The sequence below is a fragment of the Camelus bactrianus genome, chromosome 9 (assembly GCF_048773025.1).
Source record: "Camelus bactrianus isolate YW-2024 breed Bactrian camel chromosome 9, ASM4877302v1, whole genome shotgun sequence".
Lineage (NCBI taxonomy): Eukaryota > Metazoa > Chordata > Mammalia > Artiodactyla > Camelidae > Camelus > Camelus bactrianus.
This window is the reverse complement of record NC_133547.1, coordinates 3,328,944-3,350,999: the sequence shown is the minus strand read 5'-3', so window position 1 is coordinate 3,350,999 and position 22,056 is coordinate 3,328,944. Positions and strand designations below refer to the sequence as shown.

At 55.6% G+C, this 22,056-nt stretch overlaps 1 protein-coding gene across 1 annotated transcript; it reads right to left on the bottom strand.

Moving 5' to 3' along the window:
• Positions 1 to 56: 56 nt before the first annotated feature.
• LOC105074337 (leukocyte immunoglobulin-like receptor subfamily B member 5) lies at positions 57 to 21,175 on the bottom strand. The gene is made up of 25 exons (XM_074370837.1): positions 20,113 to 21,175; positions 17,638 to 18,039; positions 16,534 to 16,836; positions 16,018 to 16,314; positions 15,498 to 15,800; positions 14,809 to 14,859; positions 14,089 to 14,196; positions 13,704 to 13,746; positions 13,584 to 13,621; positions 13,307 to 13,359; positions 12,093 to 12,238; positions 10,587 to 10,628; positions 6,574 to 6,626; positions 6,217 to 6,345; positions 6,040 to 6,075; positions 5,546 to 5,851; positions 5,114 to 5,416; positions 4,591 to 4,887; positions 4,071 to 4,373; positions 3,382 to 3,432; positions 2,662 to 2,769; positions 2,277 to 2,319; positions 2,157 to 2,194; positions 1,880 to 1,932; positions 57 to 811 (listed from the first exon to the last, which is right to left on the bottom strand). Exons 2-25 carry the CDS (start codon positions 17,714 to 17,716, stop codon positions 665 to 667), a joined length of 3,330 nt encoding a protein of 1,109 aa, XP_074226938.1. The 5' UTR covers positions 17,717 to 18,039; positions 20,113 to 21,175; the 3' UTR covers positions 57 to 664.
• Positions 21,176 to 22,056: the final 881 nt, after the last annotated feature.

Here is a 22,056-nt window from a genome sequence, read left to right as displayed (position 1 = left end):
TTTCCAGATTCAGTGTTCACTTTGCGGGGAAAACGATCAATCACAGATTCAACACATTTAATATGTACAACAGTTCATTTTCTATTTATCTTTATGTCCATCATTTTAGTAAACTGTATATTTGAGGACGTTAGTCCATTTCATCGACGTTTTCTACTACAATGGTGTAAGATTGCTCCTAAAGTTCTTTATCTACTTAAAGTCTCTAGGGCCCGCCGTAGTGTCCCGATTATGGTGAAGTGTGCCTTCTCTCTTTCTGCCTTGGTCATTGTGCCTAGGATTTATAAGTGTGGTCAGTGTTTTCAAGAATGAATTTTTTTGGCTTTGTTAATGTCTCCTTACTTTTTGTTTTGTCCTCATCAGTAGGTACTCTTGTCATTATTATTTCTCCCCTTCTACCTCCATTTGGAATAATTTACTAGTCTTTCTCTAAATAATTGATAATTGAGAAGCCTGTTGCTTAATTTCCAAAATGTATGAGTGCTAGTTATTTTTGAAGGTAAAAATCAGGTGACTCCAAAAGGGCCCCAGGGGGTCCTGGTGGTCTGTGTTGGGAGTCCAGGTCAGCTGGTGGTCATCAGGTGGTGTCCACCGCGGGCAGCTCCTGCGCCTTCTGGCGTCCCAGCAGTCTCCCTTCGAGAGCACGGGCTCTGGGTCCCCTGGGCTAGTGGATGGCGAGTGTGGCGTACACGCTGGGCTCTGCGGGGGGCTCCCCCGACTGGGAGGGAGGGGCTGCAGTCGTCTCCCGTCTGAGGGTCGAGTGGTTCAGTTGGGCGTAGGTCACATCCTGGGGGGCTTCAGATGCGGCAGCCTGTAGTTGGTGGGGGGTCAGAAGCATGAGGTTGGGGGAAGCCCGGGGGCTGGAGAGGATGGGACCCGCTTGACTGTCCCTCTGCGTGTCCTCTTCTGCTTGTCTGTCCTTTGTGTCCAGCAGTCCCCCCAGTAGTGGAGAAGGAGAGGTGGCCATGCCCTGCCTTGGTCTTGATCTTGAGTGGTTCACCTGGGCGTACGTCCCTCCCTGAGGGTACGTCCCAACCCCGGGTGCCTCCATCCAGCCTGTTCTGCTGGAGTGAGACAGTGAGACAGGAGCAGCACCTCCTGGACCCACTGTGATCTCCTCCAGTGAGTTTTCCACTCTGTTGCCAGAGTGATGCTTTAAAGCCTTAGATGAGATGAGGTCACTTTCCTGATGGAATCTCCAGGGGCTTCCTGACACCTTGGTGTCTCTGGCTGCTCTCTACGGTTCTGATTTCTGTATTAACATGTTATCTCTTGCTGATTTGGCTCCAGCCACACAGCCCATGTTCCTGCAAAAGCATGTCCCTGCCTCAGGACCTTTGCACTTGCTGCCTCGCCGCCCCCCCCATGCTCTCTGTCTCCTTCTCTTGCTTTACTTTCCCTATCAGGACCTTGCATTCTAGGACACTGCCTGCTTATTTGCATATAGTCTCTCTCACCCACCAGGTGAGCTCGAGGAGTGTGGGGACAGTGTGCTCACGGCTGCACCGGCAGCACCGCCAGGGAGCCGGGGGGCTGCTGCTCGCCCTGTGCACCTTTGCTGGGTGAATGAATGAAGGAGAGCCTAGGGGACCTGGGGAGGTGCACTTATTCATGCATCCTCTTGAGACGTGGGGCTACGCTCCAACAGCAGAAGGTCAGACAGAGGACGAGGAGCCAGGAGAGGGGACCCCGAAGGAGGGGCCATGAGGTCACGAGGAAAGTGGAGGGGTGGAGTCAGAGCAGAACATGACCAGGCAGCCCAGGAGAGGTCAGTGTGGGAGCCGCTGGGAGCTGGGATGTGAAGACAGAGGAGTGTCCGTGGGACTAAGTCTGGCAACAAGAAGGCCTCTGGTGGCCTGGACGGGAGCAGGGGTCTCACCTGATGGTCCAGCTGCACCCCCTCCGCAGGCTGTGTGTCGTTCTCGGCGGCATCTGCTGGGGCAGAACAGGGGGTGTGACGCTTGCCCGGATTCCCTGAGATCTCTGGGGGCTGGACCCCCGCCCTGCCCCCAGAAGGCCCACTGGGACCCAGGGCTGAGGTGATGTGGGATTTCAGTCCTCAACCCCCATCCCTGAACCTTCCCAACCTACCCTCCCCCATTGCCTACAGAAATCTGTGTGCCCACCCCCCAGGGCCACCCTCCTCTTCTCCTCACAGAGGTTCTGGTCCTGGGCGTCGGCAGCTGGGCTGGAGCTGGGGAGGAGACGGGAGTGTTAGGGGGCCATGGGGGCTGCCGGTGGGGCGGGAGTCTGGGGGTCGTCGGGGCAGGAGTTACCTGCTCTGCAGGCCTCTGTTCTTGGGCTCGGGGTCTGCAGCCCCTGCAGGGAGTTAGAAATCAGCCTCTGCCTGGGCTGGGTCAGGTGGGGCGGTCTCAGCCCCGAGAATGCCACGGTCCCCGCCCTCCGCGTGGGGGTCAAGAGGGAAGAAGGAAACCTTAACTCACACTTGCATGTGTGTTTCAGTGTTTCATGGGATTGAACAGGATGGAAACCTTTACATTTGTGCAGGTGAGCTGCCGTTAGGTGCTTTCATTTTACGTGTTCACATTTCAGATTCTGGACACTCTTTTCTAAGCTACCCTCGCCCACCTCTGGTTCCGCTCTGGCTGCTGCCCTAAGCCCGTCTCCTCCTGTGGCCTGGGCCCTCTGTTCACTACTCACCCGACTTCCTGCATCTGCTGTGACGCCAAAGGATGAGGAGGAGGAGGAGGAGCAGCAGGATGAAGGCCGCCGAGACCCCGATCAGAACGTTCAGGTACGATTTGAGTCCTGGGGCACCAGGGACGTCATGAATGAGCCAGTGGTGCCATTTAATTGAGCGCCTACTATGTGCCAGATGCGTCCTGGCGTCCATGCATTCATCTCCTCTAACCCTCAGAACAATCATGTAACAGTGATTGTTGCCCCCACCCCACCCATTTTACAGTCAAGGAAACTAAGGCTCAGAGAGTAAAGTCACGAACCCAGGTCATCCAGTCCAGACATGGCAGAGCTGGGACTGGACCCGGGGTCTGACTCCAGCCCGTGCTCCTTCCCCTCGAGCTGAGCTCCCTGAGCTGAAGGGAAAGAACTGGACGCCCCAGACCACTGTCCTGCCCCTCCCCTCCCCCCAGTACAGTGTCAGCGTCACTGCTGCAGAGGGGACAGACCGATCAGGTCACGTCCTGGGGCCTCCCTGTGAGGCCGCCTCTCCCGGGGGATCACAGCCAGAAGTGAGAACTGAAGGAAATCTAAGCTCTGGGCCCGTTCTCGCCTTTGACACTTGGGGAAACTGAGGCCCAGGCAGGGGAAGGGGGTCTCCGAGTCCGCGTCTCCAGAGGGCATCACTCAGCCCTGCCCCCCAAGTACCCACCACCACCTCCCACAGAGACCCTCACTTACCCGTCTGCGGGCCTGACTCCATGGGAGGGAGGAGCTGGTTCTCAGGGCCTCCTGGGGGTCAAGACAGGGGTGAGGGGCAGGGGGATGCTCCTCCCCACGTCAGCCCTGCTGCTCCTCCCCCAGGGTGGACCCAACATCTCCCTCTCCGTGACCCCCACCCTTCATCCACCCGGCTTCAGAGCCCCGGAGCCCTGTGGTCCCCCGCATCTCTGTCTGACTCGCAGACCCCTGGGACACAAGGCTGTCCCTGAGTATCTGAGGGGACTTTAGATCCTCTGAGAGACTCTCAAACTGCCCTGGGATGACCTGTGCCATCTCTGAGCAAAGAGGCCCTGTGAATGCCCTGTTGTTGAATTGGAGCCCCTGGGTGGGGGGCTGGGGCCCCAGAGGGTCCTGAGAATGAGCACAGGAAGAGGGTGGGGGGTAGGGCTGAGCCGGCCTCCCCCCTCACTAAATCCTTCCCCTCCATCTGCCCTGTAGTCTCCACAAGACCTTCTCACTGCCACCTGTCACCTTCTGACCCCAGGTGAGGGGAGGGGGTGGGCTGTGGTGGGAGGGTATCTGAGCGACAGATCCCCTCTGGGTGACCCTCCCTCAGAGCCCCTTCACTCCCACCCCAGACTGGAGCTCTCACGGGACAGAGCCCTGAGCTGACCTAACTCAGACAGGACAGGGTTGGGGCCCCTCACCTGAGACCAGGAGCTCCAGGGGGTCACTGGGGAGTGACAGCAGGTAGGGGTCACTGTTGAGTGAGCTGTAGCACCTGTAGGTCCCCCGGTGGGCTGCGGTCACAGGACTCAGGGAGAACTCGGCCCGGTACTGCCCACCTTGGAACTTTGATCTAAGACGCAGCGGGGGATGGGCTGCCCCCTCCTTGGACAGAAGGAAGGTGTCCCTCCAGGTACTCGACTGACACAGCAGGGTCACATTCTCTCCTGAGGCCACCGTGGGGCCCGGCTGCACCGAGAGGGAGGGGGTGTCACGCAGCCATCCTAGAGAGAGGAAGGGGTGAGGGGCTGCCGTCCCACCTGGTTCTCAGCTGAGACTCAGCAGGGCCTCTCTGAGGACCCGCATCTCCTGCCCACCCCCTGTCTCTCCCTGTCTGTCCCTCCTCGGGGGCCCCACCGCCTGACCCAGCATCACCCCTGGGGCTCCCCCAGCAGGGCCTGTGCAGAGTCTGGGTCCCTGACTGACCCGCTGGCTCCTCACCTGCCACCAGGATGTCCAGGGGGTCGCTGGGGGCCGACCACTCGGAGGAGAGGTTGTGTCCCCCATAGCATCTGTACCGGCCCCCATCAGAGCGAATCACCAGGCCCCGGGGGAAGTCGGCCTGAGAGAGCCCAGCCTGGGGCTGCCGGCCAGGGCGCTGGAGGAGGTCTTGTTCCCCCTCCTTGAACAAAGCGTATCTTTCGTAGCCGACATCAGAGCGACATTGGAGGGTCAGGTTCTGTCCCAAGGCCACAACAGGGCCCTGCGGGGTGAGGAGGGAGGGCTTCCCAGACACACCTGGGGGAAAGACCAGCCCTGGGTTGTAGGGGCTGGTTCCTCCCATAAACCCTCTCCTCCGATCCCAGCCCCCAGGTCTCACTGTCTCTCACACTCTGTGTCTCTGGTCCAGGAGCCCCCATCCCCCACCCCCTACCCTCTCACATGGTCTCTCCTCTGAGCAGGGACCCCAATAACCAGTCGGGTGCCTCCAAAGGAATATGGGGCCACGATGGGACTTCCTCACCTGAGACCAGGAGCTCCAGGGGGTCACTGGGGGCCGACCACACCTGGCGTTTGCTCCTGTAGCAGCCATAACATCTGAACGTCCACCTGGGGCTGGGGGGCACGGGGCCCACAGGGAACAGGGCCTGGGTCTGCCCGCTGGGCTGTGGCTGTGCATCCAGGGCCCCGGTGGGCTTGTCTTCCCCTTCCTTAGTCAGGATGAACCTGTCAAATCCCTGCCATGAGCCACACCGGAGGGTCACGTTCCCTCCTGAGGTCACCACGGGGCTCGTCAGGGCTGAGAGGCTGGGTTTGCTGTAGACTCCTAGGAGAGAAGGGGGCCGCTTGTTCAGTGGGGCTCACGGCTCCCTCACCTCCCCCAGGGCTGGGCTGTGAGAGGGACACGGCCCTGGGAGCAGCCCCCCTTCCTGAGGGCAGAGCCCGAGGCGGGTACCCCTGAGTGTCCTCTCACTTGTCACCACCACCAGCTCCAGGGGGTCACTGCGCTCTGACCAGCCAGTGAGGCTGAGATAGTAACAGCGGTATCTCCCTGTGTTGTGCTCTGTCATGTATGAGATGGAGAACGTGGCCTTGTCCCCGGACCCCAGTGGGGGCTGTGTGTCCCAGGGGCTTTTGCTTCCCTCTTTATCCAGACGGAACTCCCGGGCCCCCAGGGTCCCCTGACACCAGATGGTCACAGGGACATTCCAGGGGATCACAGAGCCTGGCTCAGCCCAGATGGTGGGTTTGGGGAGGGTCCCTGGAAGGAAATCAGAGGCCTGGGTCACAAGACATTCCCACCCCCATCCCCCACTCTCAGCCCCACAGCCCCCAGCCTCCCCTTCCTTCAGCCCAGAGCTGCTGTTCCCCACCCCCATTGCCTGGGGAGGGGCTGCCCCGTCCCCACAATGAGGAGGGGGGAGCGGGGACACCTGGGCACAGACTCACCTGCCTGCACCTGGGTCCTCACGCCCACACTCAGCCCTGGAAGAGAGGTCCCTGTGAGAGAGTCGCCCTGAACCCTGAGCAGAACCTCCGCTCCCCCAAGCGTCCTGAGCCCTGGGGTCTCCTGACAGAGCAGGCGTGGCTCCCAGACCAGGACCGCCCTCCCCTCCTCAATCTCACCGAGACAGAGCAGGGCCGTGAGGGTGGGGGTCATGGCGCCTCCTCCCTGTGGTCCAGGCTGTGCAGATGGAGGAGACACGGTGCCCTCAGCACGGAGACCCACAGGGTGTGTCCGCTCAGAGGCTGGTCCTCCCCGTCACGGGGCTGTCACGTCAGCAGCCCCACGGGAAGGGGAACTGCCCCTTCTTGAGAGCCTGGCTCTCCTTTTCGTGACAGATCAGCAAAGAGACCCGGTGTCTTCCTGAGGCGCCCCTTGCAGGTGAGGGTGCCCAGGCCACGCCCTTCCCTCTCAGAGCCTCCGTGTGGGGCCTCCTTCGTCCTCAGCCGTCCATCAGCACAGTCCTGCGGGGTCCTCACCATGGACCCGGCTCACCTTCACATCTTCAGGGCAGATGCAGGTTCCTGCTGGTCTGCAGAGCTCAGATCAGCAGAGACACACGTCGAACGTCTACCTAGAGCTCGGTGGAGGCCAAGGGGGCAATGAGCACAGAGGAGAAGCACCGGGAAACAAGGGCAGGAACCAGGACTCCTCTCCTGGCCCCGGAGTGTGGGTGTATTTCCGTCACAGTCCACATCACTTCTCTTTTTTCTTGCACAGCGTCCACCCCACCTCCTGGGATATAGCCCCAGAGTTGTTCTTGCCTCCTCGGTGCCCCTTTTTCCTGGACAGAGTCTCCTTCTCATCCTGTGGTTCTGTCTTCAGGTTGATGGGACAGGGTGTGGCTTAGTGCTCTGACCTGAGAGAACAGCCAATTCTTTTTTTAAAATAGACTTTGTTTTTTTAGAGCATTTCAGGTTGACAGCAGAACTGAGCAGAGTTCCCACGTAGCCCTCCCCACCCACACATATATCCTCCCCTCCCCTCAACACCCCTCATCAGCGTGACGTAGTTGGTGCATGGGTGAGCCGACATGGGCACCTTATCATGACTCAGAGTCCACAGTTCACATTAGGGCTCACTCTTGACATGCACTCTGTGGGCTTTGACAGATGCGTAATGACGCGTAGCCACCACTATAGTGTCAGAAGGATTTCATTGCCCTAAAAATCCCTTGTGCTCCATCTGTTCATCCCTCCCTGCCTCCCTCGCCCCTAAGCCCCTGGAAACCCCTGGATCTTTTTATTGTTCCTGTAGCTGTGCCTTTCCTAGTTGTCATTTGGCTGGGATCGGACAGTTTGTAGCCTTTTCAGACTGGCTTCTTGCGTTTAGTAATGTGTCTTTTAAGTTTCTTCCATGTCTTTCATGGCTTGATAGCTCATGTTTTTTCACTGCACATTCATTTTTTAATTTACATATACGTACTGTTCATTGTTTCTAAGAACGTTTAGAGCTTCAGCTTTTTTAAAACGTTTTTTATTGATTTATAATCATTTTACCATGTTGTGTCAAATTCCAGAGCACAATTTTTCAGTCATACATGAACATACATACATTCATTGTCATTTTTTTTTCTCTGTGAGCTACCACAAGGTCTCGTATATATTTCCCTGTGCTATACAGTATAATCTTGTTTATCGGGTCTGCATTTTGAACTCCCCGTCTGTCCCTTCCCACCCTCCTCCCCTTTGGCAACCACAAGTTTGTATTCTGTGTCTATGAGTCTGTTTCTGTTTTGTATTTATGTTTTGTTTCCTTTTTTTTTTCTTTTAGATCCCACATATGAGCGATCTCATATGGTATTTTTCTTTCTCTTTCTGGCTTACTTCACTTAGAATGACATTCCCCAGGAGCATCCAGAGCTTTAGCTTTTTAAACTTACATAGTTATCAAAGGAATAAAGCCAGCCACAAAATAAGAATTAATTCAAAAAGATACAAACAGCCTGCTATTAGCGGCAACGTTATTTATAGCTGCCAAGATATGGAAGCAGCCTAAGTGCACACCAACAGTTGAACAGATAACGGGGACGCAGCACACGTGTATGTAATGGAGCACAACTCACCCACAGGAAAGAAGGCTATTTTGCCATTTGCGGCCCTTCATTCACTTTCTTTTACTCACTTCAAAAATCAGAATTTTACAAGCGGCATAAACATTTCCATCACATCAAAAATAACAAGACACATAGAAATGAAAAACCAAGGAGGTTACCTATACTCCAAAAAGCGAAATGACACAAAGAAACGGAAAGATTTCTTGTGCTCTTGGACTGGAAGAATCAACGCTATCAAATTAGCCACACTTCCCACAGCAATCCACAGATGCAACGCAACCCCCATCAAAATAGTTGCCACGTTCCTCACAGAACTAGAACAAACAATTCCAAATTTATAAGGAACCACAGAAGACCCCAAGCAGCCAGAGCAATCTTTTGTAGGTCTTTCTTCTTTTTGTTCTCTTATGGTTTCATGACTAGAGAAGGTCCTTTCACATCTGTTGTAAAGCTGGTTTGGTGGTGCTGAGTTCTTTTAGCTTTTGTTTATCTGTGAAGCTTTTGATTTCTCCATCCAGTCTGAACGAGAGCCTTGCTGGACAGAGTGTTCTTGGTTGTAAGTTCCCCCGTGCATCACTTTAAGTATATCGTGCCGCTCCCTCCTGGCCTGTGGAGTTTCTGCTCAAAAATCAGCTGGTAACCTTATGGGAGTTTCCTTGTATGTTATTTGTTGCTTTTCTCTTGCTAATTTTAATATCTTCTCCTAGATTTTTGTCAATTTGATGCCTGTGTGCCTTGGTGTGCTCCTCTTTGGGTGGATCCTGTGTGGAGCTCTCTGCGCTTCCTGGACTTGGGTGACTGTTCTCTTTCCCAAGTTGGGGACTTTTTCACTGATTATCGCTCCAAAAAATTTCTCAGGTCCTTTCTCCCTCTCTTCTCTTTCTGGGACCCCTATAATGTGAATGTTAGAGCGCTTCATGTTGTCCCAGAGTGCTCTTAAACCGTCCTCATTCCTTTTTATCCTTTTTTCTGTTCTGAAGTAGTGATTTCCAGTAATCTGTCTGCTAGCTCACCGATCTGTTCTCTTGCCTCATTTATTCCATTCTTGGTTCCTTCTGGTGTGTTACTCATTTCAGTGATTTTATTCTTCAACTCTGTTTACATATTCTTTATTTTTTCAAACTCTTTGCTAAAGACTTCACTCTGTGCATCTATACTCCTCTTGAGTTCTCTGAACATCTTGGCCATCATTACTTTAAACTCTTTCTTGGATAAATTACCTATCTCCTCTAACCTCTTCTGGGTTTTATCTTGTGCCTTGGCCTGGGAGATATCCCTTTGCCTCCTAATATTGTCTGTCTTTCTATGTGTTTGTGGATTCCTTCCACAGACTTTGGAATAATTGTTTTCTTACTTCTGGAATCTGCCCCTGGTGGATGAGGCCAGACTAGAGGCTCATGCAGGGTTCCTGGCAGGAGGAGCCAGGGCCTGCCCACTGCTGCGTGAAGCTGGACCCCTGGTGTGTAGGGCTGTGTCTAGAGGCCTTTGTGGCTCAGGAAGCCTGCTGATGGGTGGGGCTGTGTTCCCACCCTGTATGTTATTTGACCTGAGGCTTCCCTAGGGCTAGGTCTTGGTGCTAATGATCCAATCAAGATGTCAGCCTCCAGGAAAGCTCCTGTAGATGAACACTCCCAGAATGCCCGCCACCAGCTTTTGTGTCCCCTGGGTGAGCCGCAGCCGTACCCCACGTCCCCAGGAGACCCTCCAAATCCAGCAGGCAGATCTGGCCCAGGTTCCTGTGAAATGACTGCCTCTGCCCTTGGACCTGGTGCACATGAGTTTCCGTGTAAGCTTCTGAAGCTAATGGAGTCTCCATTTCCCCTAGGCCTGTGGGGCCCCCGGAGCCAAGCCCCCCGGCCTTCAAAAGCAGATGTCCTGCGGTCTCCTCCTCCCAGTGCCGGGACCTGGGCTGGGGAGCCTGATGTGGGGCTCAGAGCTCCCACTCCTGTGGGGGGGCCTCTGCGACTTAACTGTTCTTCAGCTTGTGGGTCACCCACCTGGGTGACCAATTATATCGTGAGCACGCCCCTCCTACCGTCTTGCTGTGGTTCCCTCTTTATGTTTCCAGTTGCAGAAGATCTTTTTTGCTAGGTTCCAGTCTTTTTTCGACGGCTGTTTAGCATTCAGCTGTGGTTTCATTGTAGTCATGAGGCAAGGCGAGCTCGTGGTCCTACCACTCCGCCATCTTGGCCGGAAATAATCTGCCTGCATTCTTGTTTGTTGTGCACGTGCCACCCAGGAGACTTCCTGTGCAGTGGAGGGTCAGGGATACATACTTCTGTTTCCTCCTGGTCTAAATCTGGAAGTCTGAAATGCAACTGATTTTTATATATTGATGAGGTACCCAGTGACATTAGATAAAATCACCTTCTAATTAGAATAATAGATCCTTACATTGTTTTACATGCACACACTTTTGTAATCTGTGAGCAATACGGTTTACATCCCTCGGTGTTGGTCGTTTCTTCCAGGGCCCTGCTGAATGGAAGAGTAATGGTGAACAGTCTCTTCTGTTTCAATCACAGACAGAAAGAGTGCACATTTTCACTTTTAAAATTGATTTCTGTTGTAGATCTCTAAAGATGCTTTGATTGGGAATTTGGGATTGGCTGATACAAACTACTATATACAAAATAGATAAACAACGAGTTCCTACTTATAGCAGAAGGAACTATATTCAGTGGCTTGTAGTAACCTGTAATGAAAAAGAATATGAAAAAGAACATATACATATAGCGCTGTGCTGTACGCCAGAAACTAATACATGGTAAATTAAAAAATTTAAACAAAGATGCTTTCATAAATGATAGGAAATTCTGTTTCATTTCTGAGTTTTTTAATTAAAAACTGGTGAAGTATTTAATCAAAAACTTTCCATTTTTTGATATGATTATTTATTTCTAGACTCTTCTTTTAACATTGGAATTATGTTCGTTGCCTTTTGAGGACGGAACCAACCATGCATTCCTGAAAAAAAAATACCTGCATGGTCGTGATATATTATCCATTTTATATATCGATGAAGCTTGTTTGCGAATACCTTGTTTAGGAAAACAGGAAACAGACAAACAGCTTCTTGTGGTTTTCCCTGTCTTGGTGTTTCCTGCCAGGTTTCGGCGTCTGTTTTTCTCTGGCCCGATGAAATGTGTGGGGGCGAGTGGTCCTTTCCTTCCCTGTTCTCTGGAGAAGCGTGTTTAAGTTTGCTGTGTGTGTGGAATGTCCATGTGCGTGTGTGTTTCATAAGCACATACGTGTTCAGAAGAGTGACCAGTGGAGCTTTCCAGATTCAGTGTTCACTTTGCGGGGAAAACGATCAATCACAGATTCAACACATTTAATATGTACAACAGTTCATTTTCTATTTATCTTTATGTCCATCATTTTAGTAAACTGTATATTTGAGGACGTTAGTCCATTTCATCGACGTTTTCTACTACAATGGTGTAAGATTGCTCCTAAAGTTCTTTATCTACTTAAAGTCTCTAGGGCCCGCCGTAGTGTCCCGATTATGGTGAAGTGTGCCTTCTCTCTTTCTGCCTTGGTCATTGTGCCTAGGATTTATAAGTGTGGTCAGTGTTTTCAAGAATGAATTTTTTTGGCTTTGTTAATGTCTCCTTACTTTTTGTTTTGTCCTCATCAGTAGGTACTCTTGTCATTATTATTTCTCCCCTTCTACCTCCATTTGGAATAATTTACTAGTCTTTCTCTAAATAATTGATAATTGAGAAGCCTGTTGCTTAATTTCCAAAATGTATGAGTGCTAGTTATTTTTGAAGGTAAAAATCAGGTGACTCCAAAAGGGCCCCAGGGGGTCCTGGTGGTCTGTGTTGGGAGTCCAGGTCAGCTGGTGGTCATCAGGTGGTGTCCACCGCGGGCAGCTCCTGCGCCTTCTGGCGTCCCAGCAGTCTCCCTTCGAGAGCACGGGCTCTGGGTCCCCTGGGCTAGTGGATGGCGAGTGTGGCGTACACGCTGGGCTCTGCGGGGGGCTCCCCCGACTGGGAGGGAGGGGCTGCAGTCGTCTCCCGTCTGAGGGTCGAGTGGTTCAGTTGGGCGTAGGTCACATCCTGGGGGGCTTCAGATGCGGCAGCCTGTAGTTGGTGGGGGGTCAGAAGCATGAGGTTGGGGGAAGCCCGGGGGCTGGAGAGGATGGGACCCGCTTGACTGTCCCTCTGCGTGTCCTCTTCTGCTTGTCTGTCCTTTGTGTCCAGCAGTCCCCCCAGTAGTGGAGAAGGAGAGGTGGCCATGCCCTGCCTTGGTCTTGATCTTGAGTGGTTCACCTGGGCGTACGTCCCTCCCTGAGGGTACGTCCCAACCCCGGGTGCCTCCATCCAGCCTGTTCTGCTGGAGTGAGACAGTGAGACAGGAGCAGCACCTCCTGGACCCACTGTGATCTCCTCCAGTGAGTTTTCCACTCTGTTGCCAGAGTGATGCTTTAAAGCCTTAGATGAGATGAGGTCACTTTCCTGATGGAATCTCCAGGGGCTTCCTGACACCTTGGTGTCTCTGGCTGCTCTCTACGGTTCTGATTTCTGTATTAACATGTTATCTCTTGCTGATTTGGCTCCAGCCACACAGCCCATGTTCCTGCAAAAGCATGTCCCTGCCTCAGGACCTTTGCACTTGCTGCCTCGCCGCCCCCCCCATGCTCTCTGTCTCCTTCTCTTGCTTTACTTTCCCTATCAGGACCTTGCATTCTAGGACACTGCCTGCTTATTTGCATATAGTCTCTCTCACCCACCAGGTGAGCTCGAGGAGTGTGGGGACAGTGTGCTCACGGCTGCACCGGCAGCACCGCCAGGGAGCCGGGGGGCTGCTGCTCGCCCTGTGCACCTTTGCTGGGTGAATGAATGAAGGAGAGCCTAGGGGACCTGGGGAGGTGCACTTATTCATGCATCCTCTTGAGACGTGGGGCTACGCTCCAACAGCAGAAGGTCAGACAGAGGACGAGGAGCCAGGAGAGGGGACCCCGAAGGAGGGGCCATGAGGTCACGAGGAAAGTGGAGGGGTGGAGTCAGAGCAGAACATGACCAGGCAGCCCAGGAGAGGTCAGTGTGGGAGCCGCTGGGAGCTGGGATGTGAAGACAGAGGAGTGTCCGTGGGACTAAGTCTGGCAACAAGAAGGCCTCTGGTGGCCTGGACGGGAGCAGGGGTCTCACCTGATGGTCCAGCTGCACCCCCTCCGCAGGCTGTGTGTCGTTCTCGGCGGCATCTGCTGGGGCAGAACAGGGGGTGTGACGCTTGCCCGGATTCCCTGAGATCTCTGGGGGCTGGACCCCCGCCCTGCCCCCAGAAGGCCCACTGGGACCCAGGGCTGAGGTGATGTGGGATTTCAGTCCTCAACCCCCATCCCTGAACCTTCCCAACCTACCCTCCCCCATTGCCTACAGAAATCTGTGTGCCCACCCCCCAGGGCCACCCTCCTCTTCTCCTCACAGAGGTTCTGGTCCTGGGCGTCGGCAGCTGGGCTGGAGCTGGGGAGGAGACGGGAGTGTTAGGGGGCCATGGGGGCTGCCGGTGGGGCGGGAGTCTGGGGGTCGTCGGGGCAGGAGTTACCTGCTCTGCAGGCCTCTGTTCTTGGGCTCGGGGTCTGCAGCCCCTGCAGGGAGTTAGAAATCAGCCTCTGCCTGGGCTGGGTCAGGTGGGGCGGTCTCAGCCCCGAGAATGCCACGGTCCCCGCCCTCCGCGTGGGGGTCAAGAGGGAAGAAGGAAACCTTAACTCACACTTGCATGTGTGTTTCAGTGTTTCATGGGATTGAACAGGATGGAAACCTTTACATTTGTGCAGGTGAGCTGCCGTTAGGTGCTTTCATTTTACGTGTTCACATTTCAGATTCTGGACACTCTTTTCTAAGCTACCCTCGCCCACCTCTGGTTCCGCTCTGGCTGCTGCCCTAAGCCCGTCTCCTCCTGTGGCCTGGGCCCTCTGTTCACTACTCACCCGACTTCCTGCATCTGCTGTGACGCCAAAGGATGAGGAGGAGGAGGAGGAGCAGCAGGATGAAGGCCGCCGAGACCCCGATCAGAACGTTCAGGTACGATTTGAGTCCTGGGGCACCAGGGACGTCATGAATGAGCCAGTGGTGCCATTTAATTGAGCGCCTACTATGTGCCAGATGCGTCCTGGCGTCCATGCATTCATCTCCTCTAACCCTCAGAACAATCATGTAACAGTGATTGTTGCCCCCACCCCACCCATTTTACAGTCAAGGAAACTAAGGCTCAGAGAGTAAAGTCACGAACCCAGGTCATCCAGTCCAGACATGGCAGAGCTGGGACTGGACCCGGGGTCTGACTCCAGCCCGTGCTCCTTCCCCTCGAGCTGAGCTCCCTGAGCTGAAGGGAAAGAACTGGACGCCCCAGACCACTGTCCTGCCCCTCCCCTCCCCCCAGTACAGTGTCAGCGTCACTGCTGCAGAGGGGACAGACCGATCAGGTCACGTCCTGGGGCCTCCCTGTGAGGCCGCCTCTCCCGGGGGATCACAGCCAGAAGTGAGAACTGAAGGAAATCTAAGCTCTGGGCCCGTTCTCGCCTTTGACACTTGGGGAAACTGAGGCCCAGGCAGGGGAAGGGGGTCTCCGAGTCCGCGTCTCCAGAGGGCATCACTCAGCCCTGCCCCCCAAGTACCCACCACCACCTCCCACAGAGACCCTCACTTACCCGTCTGCGGGCCTGACTCCATGGGAGGGAGGAGCTGGTTCTCAGGGCCTCCTGGGGGTCAAGACAGGGGTGAGGGGCAGGGGGATGCTCCTCCCCACGTCAGCCCTGCTGCTCCTCCCCCAGGGTGGACCCAACATCTCCCTCTCCGTGACCCCCACCCTTCATCCACCCGGCTTCAGAGCCCCGGAGCCCTGTGGTCCCCCGCATCTCTGTCTGACTCGCAGACCCCTGGGACACAAGGCTGTCCCTGAGTATCTGAGGGGACTTTAGATCCTCTGAGAGACTCTCAAACTGCCCTGGGATGACCTGTGCCATCTCTGAGCAAAGAGGCCCTGTGAATGCCCTGTTGTTGAATTGGAGCCCCTGGGTGGGGGGCTGGGGCCCCAGAGGGTCCTGAGAATGAGCACAGGAAGAGGGTGGGGGGTAGGGCTGAGCCGGCCTCCCCCCTCACTAAATCCTTCCCCTCCATCTGCCCTGTAGTCTCCACAAGACCTTCTCACTGCCACCTGTCACCTTCTGACCCCAGGTGAGGGGAGGGGGTGGGCTGTGGTGGGAGGGTATCTGAGCGACAGATCCCCTCTGGGTGACCCTCCCTCAGAGCCCCTTCACTCCCACCCCAGACTGGAGCTCTCACGGGACAGAGCCCTGAGCTGACCTAACTCAGACAGGACAGGGTTGGGGCCCCTCACCTGAGACCAGGAGCTCCAGGGGGTCACTGGGGAGTGACAGCAGGTAGGGGTCACTGTTGAGTGAGCTGTAGCACCTGTAGGTCCCCCGGTGGGCTGCGGTCACAGGACTCAGGGAGAACTCGGCCCGGTACTGCCCACCTTGGAACTTTGATCTAAGACGCAGCGGGGGATGGGCTGCCCCCTCCTTGGACAGAAGGAAGGTGTCCCTCCAGGTACTCGACTGACACAGCAGGGTCACATTCTCTCCTGAGGCCACCGTGGGGCCCGGCTGCACCGAGAGGGAGGGGGTGTCACGCAGCCATCCTAGAGAGAGGAAGGGGTGAGGGGCTGCCGTCCCACCTGGTTCTCAGCTGAGACTCAGCAGGGCCTCTCTGAGGACCCGCATCTCCTGCCCACCCCCTGTCTCTCCCTGTCTGTCCCTCCTCGGGGGCCCCACCGCCTGACCCAGCATCACCCCTGGGGCTCCCCCAGCAGGGCCTGTGCAGAGTCTGGGTCCCTGACTGACCCGCTGGCTCCTCACCTGCCACCAGGATGTCCAGGGGGTCGCTGGGGGCCGACCACTCGGAGGAGAGGTTGTGTCCCCCATAGCATCTGTACCGGCCCCCATCAGAGCGAATCACCAGGCCCCGGGGGAAGTCGGCCTGAGAGAGCCCAGCCTGGGGCTGCCGGCCAGGGCGCTGGAGGAGGTCTTGTTCCCCCTCCTTGAACAAAGCGTATCTTTCGTAGCCGACATCAGAGCGACATTGGAGGGTCAGGTTCTGTCCCAAGGCCACAACAGGGCCCTGCGGGGTGAGGAGGGAGGGCTTCCCAGACACACCTGGGGGAAAGACCAGCCCTGGGTTGTAGGGGCTGGTTCCTCCCATGAACCCTCTTCTCCCACCCTGGCCCCCAGGTCTCACTGTCTCTCACACACTGTGTCTCTGGTCCAGGAGCCCCCATTCCGCACCCTCTCACATGGTCTCTCCTCTGAGCAGGGACCCCAGTAACCAGTCGGGTGCCTCCAAAGGAATATGGGGCCAGGATGGGACTTCCTCACCTGAGACCAGGAGCTCCAGGGGGTCACTGGGGGCCGACCACACCTGGCGTTTGCTCCTGTAGCAGCCATAGCATCTGAACGTCCACCTGGGGCTGGGGGGCACGGGGCCCACAGGGAATAGGGCCTGGGTCTGCCCGCTGGGCTGTGGCTGTGCGTCCAGGGCCCCGGAGGGCTTGTCTTCCCCTTCCTTAGTCAGGATGAACCTGTCAAATCCCTGCCATGAGCCACACCGGAGGGTCACATTCCCTCCTGAGGTCACCACGGGACTCCGCAGGGCTGAGAGGCTGGGTTTGCTGTAGACTCCTAGGAGAGAAGGGGGCCACTTGTTCAGTGGGGCTCACGGCTCCCTCACCTCCCCCAGGGCTGGGCTGTGAGAGGGACACGGCCCTGGGAGCAGCCCCCCTTCCTGAGGGCAGAGCCCGAGGCGGGTACCCCTGAGTGTCCTCTCACTTGTCACCACCACCAGCTCCAGGGGGTCACTGCGCTGTGACCAGCCAGTGCAGCTGTGATAGTAACAGCGGTAGCTACCTGTGTTGTGCTCTGTCATGTGTGGGATGGAGAACGTGGCCTTGTCCCCGGGCCCCAGTGGGGGCTGTGTGTCCCAGAGGGCTAGGCTTCCCTCTTTATCCAGACGGAACTCCCGGGCCCCCAGGGTCCCCTGACACCAGATGGTCACAGGGCCATTCTAGGGGATCACAGAGCGTGGCTCAGCCCAGATTGTGGGTTTGAGGAGGGTACCTGGAAGGATACCAGGGGCCTGGGTCACAAGACATCCCACCCCCATCCCCCAGCTCTCAGCCCCACAGCCCCCAGCTTCCCCATCCTTCAGCCCAGAGCTGCTGTTGTCCCTCCCCATTGCCAGGGGAGGGGCTGCCCCGTCCCCACAATGAGGAGGGGGGAGCGGGGACACCTGGGCACAGACTCATCTGCCTGCACCTGGGTCCTCACACCCACACTCAGCCCTGGAAGAGAGGTCCCTGTGAGAGATTCACCCCTGAACCCTGAGCAGAACCTCCGCTCCCCTGAGCGTCCTGAGCCCTGGGGTCTCCTGACAGAGCAGGCGTGGCTCCCAGACCAAGACCGCCCTCCCCTCCTCAATCTCACCGAGACACAGCAGGGCCGTGAGCGTGGGGGTCATGGCGCCTCCTCCCTGTGGTCCAGGCTGTGCAGATGGAGGAGACATGGTGCCATCAGCACGGAGACCCACAGGGTGTGTCCACTCAGAGGCTGATCCTCCCCGTCATGGGGCTGTCACGTCAGCAGCCCCACAGGATGGGGAACTGCCCCTTCCTGAGAGCCTGGCTCTCGTTTCCGTGACAGATCAGCAAAGAGACCCGGTGTCTTCCTGAGGCGCCCCTTGCAGGTGAGGGTGCCCAGGCCACGCCCTTCCCTCTCAGAGCCTCCGTGTGGGGCCTCCTTCTTCCTCAGCCGTCCATCAGCACAGTCCTGCGGGGTCCTCACCATGGACCCGGCTCACCTTCACATCTTCAGGGCAGATGCAGTTTCCTGCTGGTATGCAGAGCTCAGATCAGCAGAGACGTACGTCGAACATCTAACTACAGCTCAGTGGAGGCCAAGGGGGCAATGAGCACAGAGGAGAAGCACCGGGAAATAAGGGCAGGAAACACGACTCCTCTCCTGTCCCCAGAGTGTGGGTTCATTTCCGGCACTGCCCCCATCACTACTTCTCTTTTTCTTGCAACAGTGTCTACCCCACCACCTGGGAACAATTCACGGAGTCCTCCCAGCCTCCTCGGTGCCCCTTGTTCCTTGGGCACAATGCCCTCCTCATCCCCTGGTCCTGCCTATAACCTTTAGAGGGCATTCATTTGGGTTAGAGGTCTTACCTTGAAGGAAAACAGATCTTTATTTAAATCTATACCCACTGCTCGTGTAACCTTGAGCAGTAATGCCCTTTCTGTGAGCCTGAGTTTCTTTGTTTGCATATTGTCAAAAAGCCCACTCCTCAGAGTGAGTGTGGGCTCAGTGGTGCCAGGCTCACCGGAGAGTCAGTCACCGTGAATTTCCAGACTAGCTGCTGACCGGAGCGGGCTGCGACATGAGAGGTCGTGGGCCCAGACTCCACGTAAACTGAATGATGGTTGCGCCCATCCAAGAGCTCTGGTGTGTGCCTAACACTGACAAATACTACTTATAATATTTGTGCAATACGTTGCCACAGATAAATGCAGAAAAAGAGGAAGTTCCCCAAATGGAGAGGGAACCAGAGTATACAACAGACAACCAGGCTGAGTGGCCTCTCAGGGCCCGGGGTCATGAAGGGGTCAGAGGGAAGAGGTTTCCAGGTCTAGGGACGAGAGGGCCCCCAGGTCCTCCCAGGTGGGGAGGGGTCAGGGCTCCAGGTGAAGGGTGAAACTGTGGCCTCCCCTTCCCCCTGTTTCTGGGTGGACACTGGGGTATCTCTGTGCACTGGCCCAAGCTCCTGGTCAGAATTGAGCAACGTCCCCCGTGTGGCAAGAAACAGACTCAATCCAGTGTCGTCAGACATGGGCATCTGCCCCACGTGTGGGAGTGAGGCTCCCACTGGACCATCCGTGATGGCGCAACGCTGAGCAGATGCTAAGTCTGAGAAGCGCACCCAGCTGGGCAGGAGGGGGCCGCACCTGCCTGACTCCCAGGACAGCCCTGGGAGAGACCTCTATGAGAGTTCAGGTGTGTGAGAGGGAAACCTCCAGCAGGAGTGGGCGGCGCAGAGTGACCCTGTTAATGGCGGACCTTGCTACAGACAACCATCTGCTGAACAATGGGGGTTGTCCTCTGCAAGGAATGGGATCAACCAGAAAATAAGAGAGGTATTTTAAATTAAGTGTGTTTAAATAGCTGAAAAATAAAGGGAGGCAAACATCGATTGTTTTACAGAAGAACGGGCAGTTTCTGAAAAGAGTTAGAAATTTTAGAGATGAAACTTTCAGTAGAACCAACACATTACAAAATTCACCCCATCAAGGACAAAGGAGCTGAAACCGGAATACAGCATGGAGGAAGGTTCCAGAATGCTGCAGAGAGTCCAGAAATGGACATCCGGGGTGCCTGGGGAATAGGCCGCGGGGGGCCTCCTGCAAGTGTCAGAGGCAGGAAGCTGGGGACGTCCAGCAACAGCTCAAGAGATAAATAACTGAACGCTTTTCAGAGTTGAGGACAGACCCGCTAAGTGCTAGGACGCATGCATTTACAAGTGACGTCTCTGCTCTGTCTTGACCCTTCATGGTGAAGCAAGGAAATGAAGGGTAAGTTAGAAAACGGACAAATCCTGCACCGAATTGTGCGCTTTAAAACGGTAGTTCTATTTTTTGTAAGTTTCAACTAAGAAAATTCAAGGGGAACTTGCCTGGGGCCCAAAAATGTCCTGAAATTACTTCCTAAGGAAAATGCAAATTACCATCAAGAAAATAATGAGCTCCTGGGACCAGACAACCGCGTACCAGACGATACTGGAGAAACACCTTCAAGGGATTACTGGCGGAGAACTGAATACTGAGCTGAATTACTTGTTATGGGACAAAACTGAAGGGTCGTGGGGGCAAATCCCTACGTATGGGGACCCTCAGGGCACCGCACCTGACCTGTCGGAGCCGTGTCTCAGCGGTCACCCCGGCACGCCAGGCTGCGTCCTCATGAGAGATGCGGAGGGCCTGGGGGGCCGGACCTCTTAACCACCGGCTGTATCTTCCTGTCCTCGTAGTTGAGTCGCACATTTTATCTGAAATAAGAAAATGATTCCAAGTGACTTGGTAGAGAGAACGGGAGTGGAGGGAGGCCTTCCCCGAGGTGCACGTTCTTGGATGTTTTATGGTTTTCGCGCTCGGTGCGAGGAGCACTCAGGGATGCAATGGAGAAAGGGAGACGCACCAGTGAGAAAAAAATGGCAGAAAAGCTGTGGAAAATCATGCAAACACACACTTGCACATACAAACGCACGTGCACACGCGTATGTATGTGAGCACTCGGCTCAGGTGAAGTGTGGTTAGAACACGGTCTTCTCTGAAGGAGGAGGGTAATGCGTCGTTGCTCAGAATACAGACACTAAACGGGGGCAGCTGCCTGCAGTTAGACCGGGAGTAGCTTCCGGAGTGCCTGGCGCTTGGCGCCCCTGTCCCCCGGAGGGGCGCGGCAGTGCTGGCGCCGGGCGCTGGCCCCTGCTCCCGCCCTCAGAAGGACAGGTGCCAGGGCTGGGCACCGCCTCTCAGTCCCGCAAACCCTGCCGGCTGCCGAGAGCCGCCGCCCCTGGTCCTCGCTCTGCGCCGCCCCCACGTGTGCCCGCTGCAGGTGAGCCTCGCGGGCAGCGTCCCGGGGGCCCGGGGTGTCGCGCGTCCCTCGCTCACTCCGCTCCGAGGGACGTGGTGGGGGGGCGGTGTCCTGGGCGAGCCGAGTGCACCTCTCGGCTCCGCGCCGGGCCGGCCCGGAGGGGGGCTCACGGGGCAGAGTGAAACTGCTCTCTGTCGGCTTCACGCTGCTTTTTCTGGGGTTTACGCCCATCCGAGGTGTTGCAGCTTGTTAGCTGGATGCTGGGGCTCTCGTAAAAGTTATCTGGCCCAACTGTCTTTTCGTCCGAGTTCCTGTGGGGGGACGAGGGCTGGGCGTTCCTATTCAGCCATCTTGCTGACATCGCTGGAATAAAACGTTGATTAAAATTTCTAGAATGCGTCCTAGCGAGACCAGAAATGGGGAAATGAAAAAGGCAGTTAATAGACGCAGGAAATAAAATGAGAAGGGTCAACGAACAGCTGTTGCAGTTTTAGAACGAGCAAGGAGAGTGATGTTACGCGGTACTTGAGGAGACCGCAGACCTGGAACACTGCGCCTCCCCCACTGCAGGCCATCGGGGTCCCCTCCCCTCAGGGCGCGCACGTTTATTTCTAACTCACCTTCCAGGGACTCTGTAGCCCTTTGAGGGTCCACAGTTAGGGATAAATTTGCGCTGAAGCTCCTGGCTCTTGGTGCGCTTTGGTGCAATACTGCTCCAAGGAACGCAAATAATAATAATTGTATTTGGTATTTTGTAACCAATGCATCAGGTCATGTAAGCCTCGCAACTACTTTGTGGAGTAATATTTGCTTTTTTTTTTTTTTTAAATAGAGGCAGAAACAGCCTGGGAATGGAAATGTGATTTATCCACATTCAACACGCCAACAGGTAATTCTTTTAACAGAGCCAGATGGTTCAAACTCCCAGTCCTGTGCTTGTTACTGAAACTTATCGCCATGATGTCTCTCGTGCTATGAGGTGGCGGAGCTGTGTGAGCTGGTGGTTTCTGTGCGGAGTTCACTGAACCCACAGAGTCTCAGGGGAGAACAGGGTGTGAGGACTCGCTAACTGGAGGGTCTTTAAGATCCTCTGCTGAGTCAGCTGGGTGCACGGTCTCTCCTGGACTCATGTGGCTTTTCTTGAGGGTAGACCCCCATTTGGGTGAAATTATGTCCCTGTTCAAGAAGAAGTTGTAGGGTGAGTCTCATTCTGAAAGTGACCTTAGTCTAAGGACAGACCCTGCCACGTCTCTTACG

Excerpts from the sequence above, each read along its gene's own strand:
- LOC105074337 (XM_074370837.1), bottom strand. The coding sequence starts at position 17,716 with ATGTCTCCTCCATCTGCACAGCCTGGACCACAGGGAGGAGGCGCCATG. Across the intron at positions 16,837-17,637 it reads CACGGCCCTGCTGTGTCTCG|GAGTCTACAGCAAACCCAGC; the intron begins GTGAGATTGAGG and ends CTTCTCTCCTAG. Across the intron at positions 5,417-5,545 it reads AAGTGAGAGGACACTCAGGG|GAGTCTACAGCAAACCCAGC; the intron begins GTACCCGCCTCG and ends CTTCTCTCCTAG.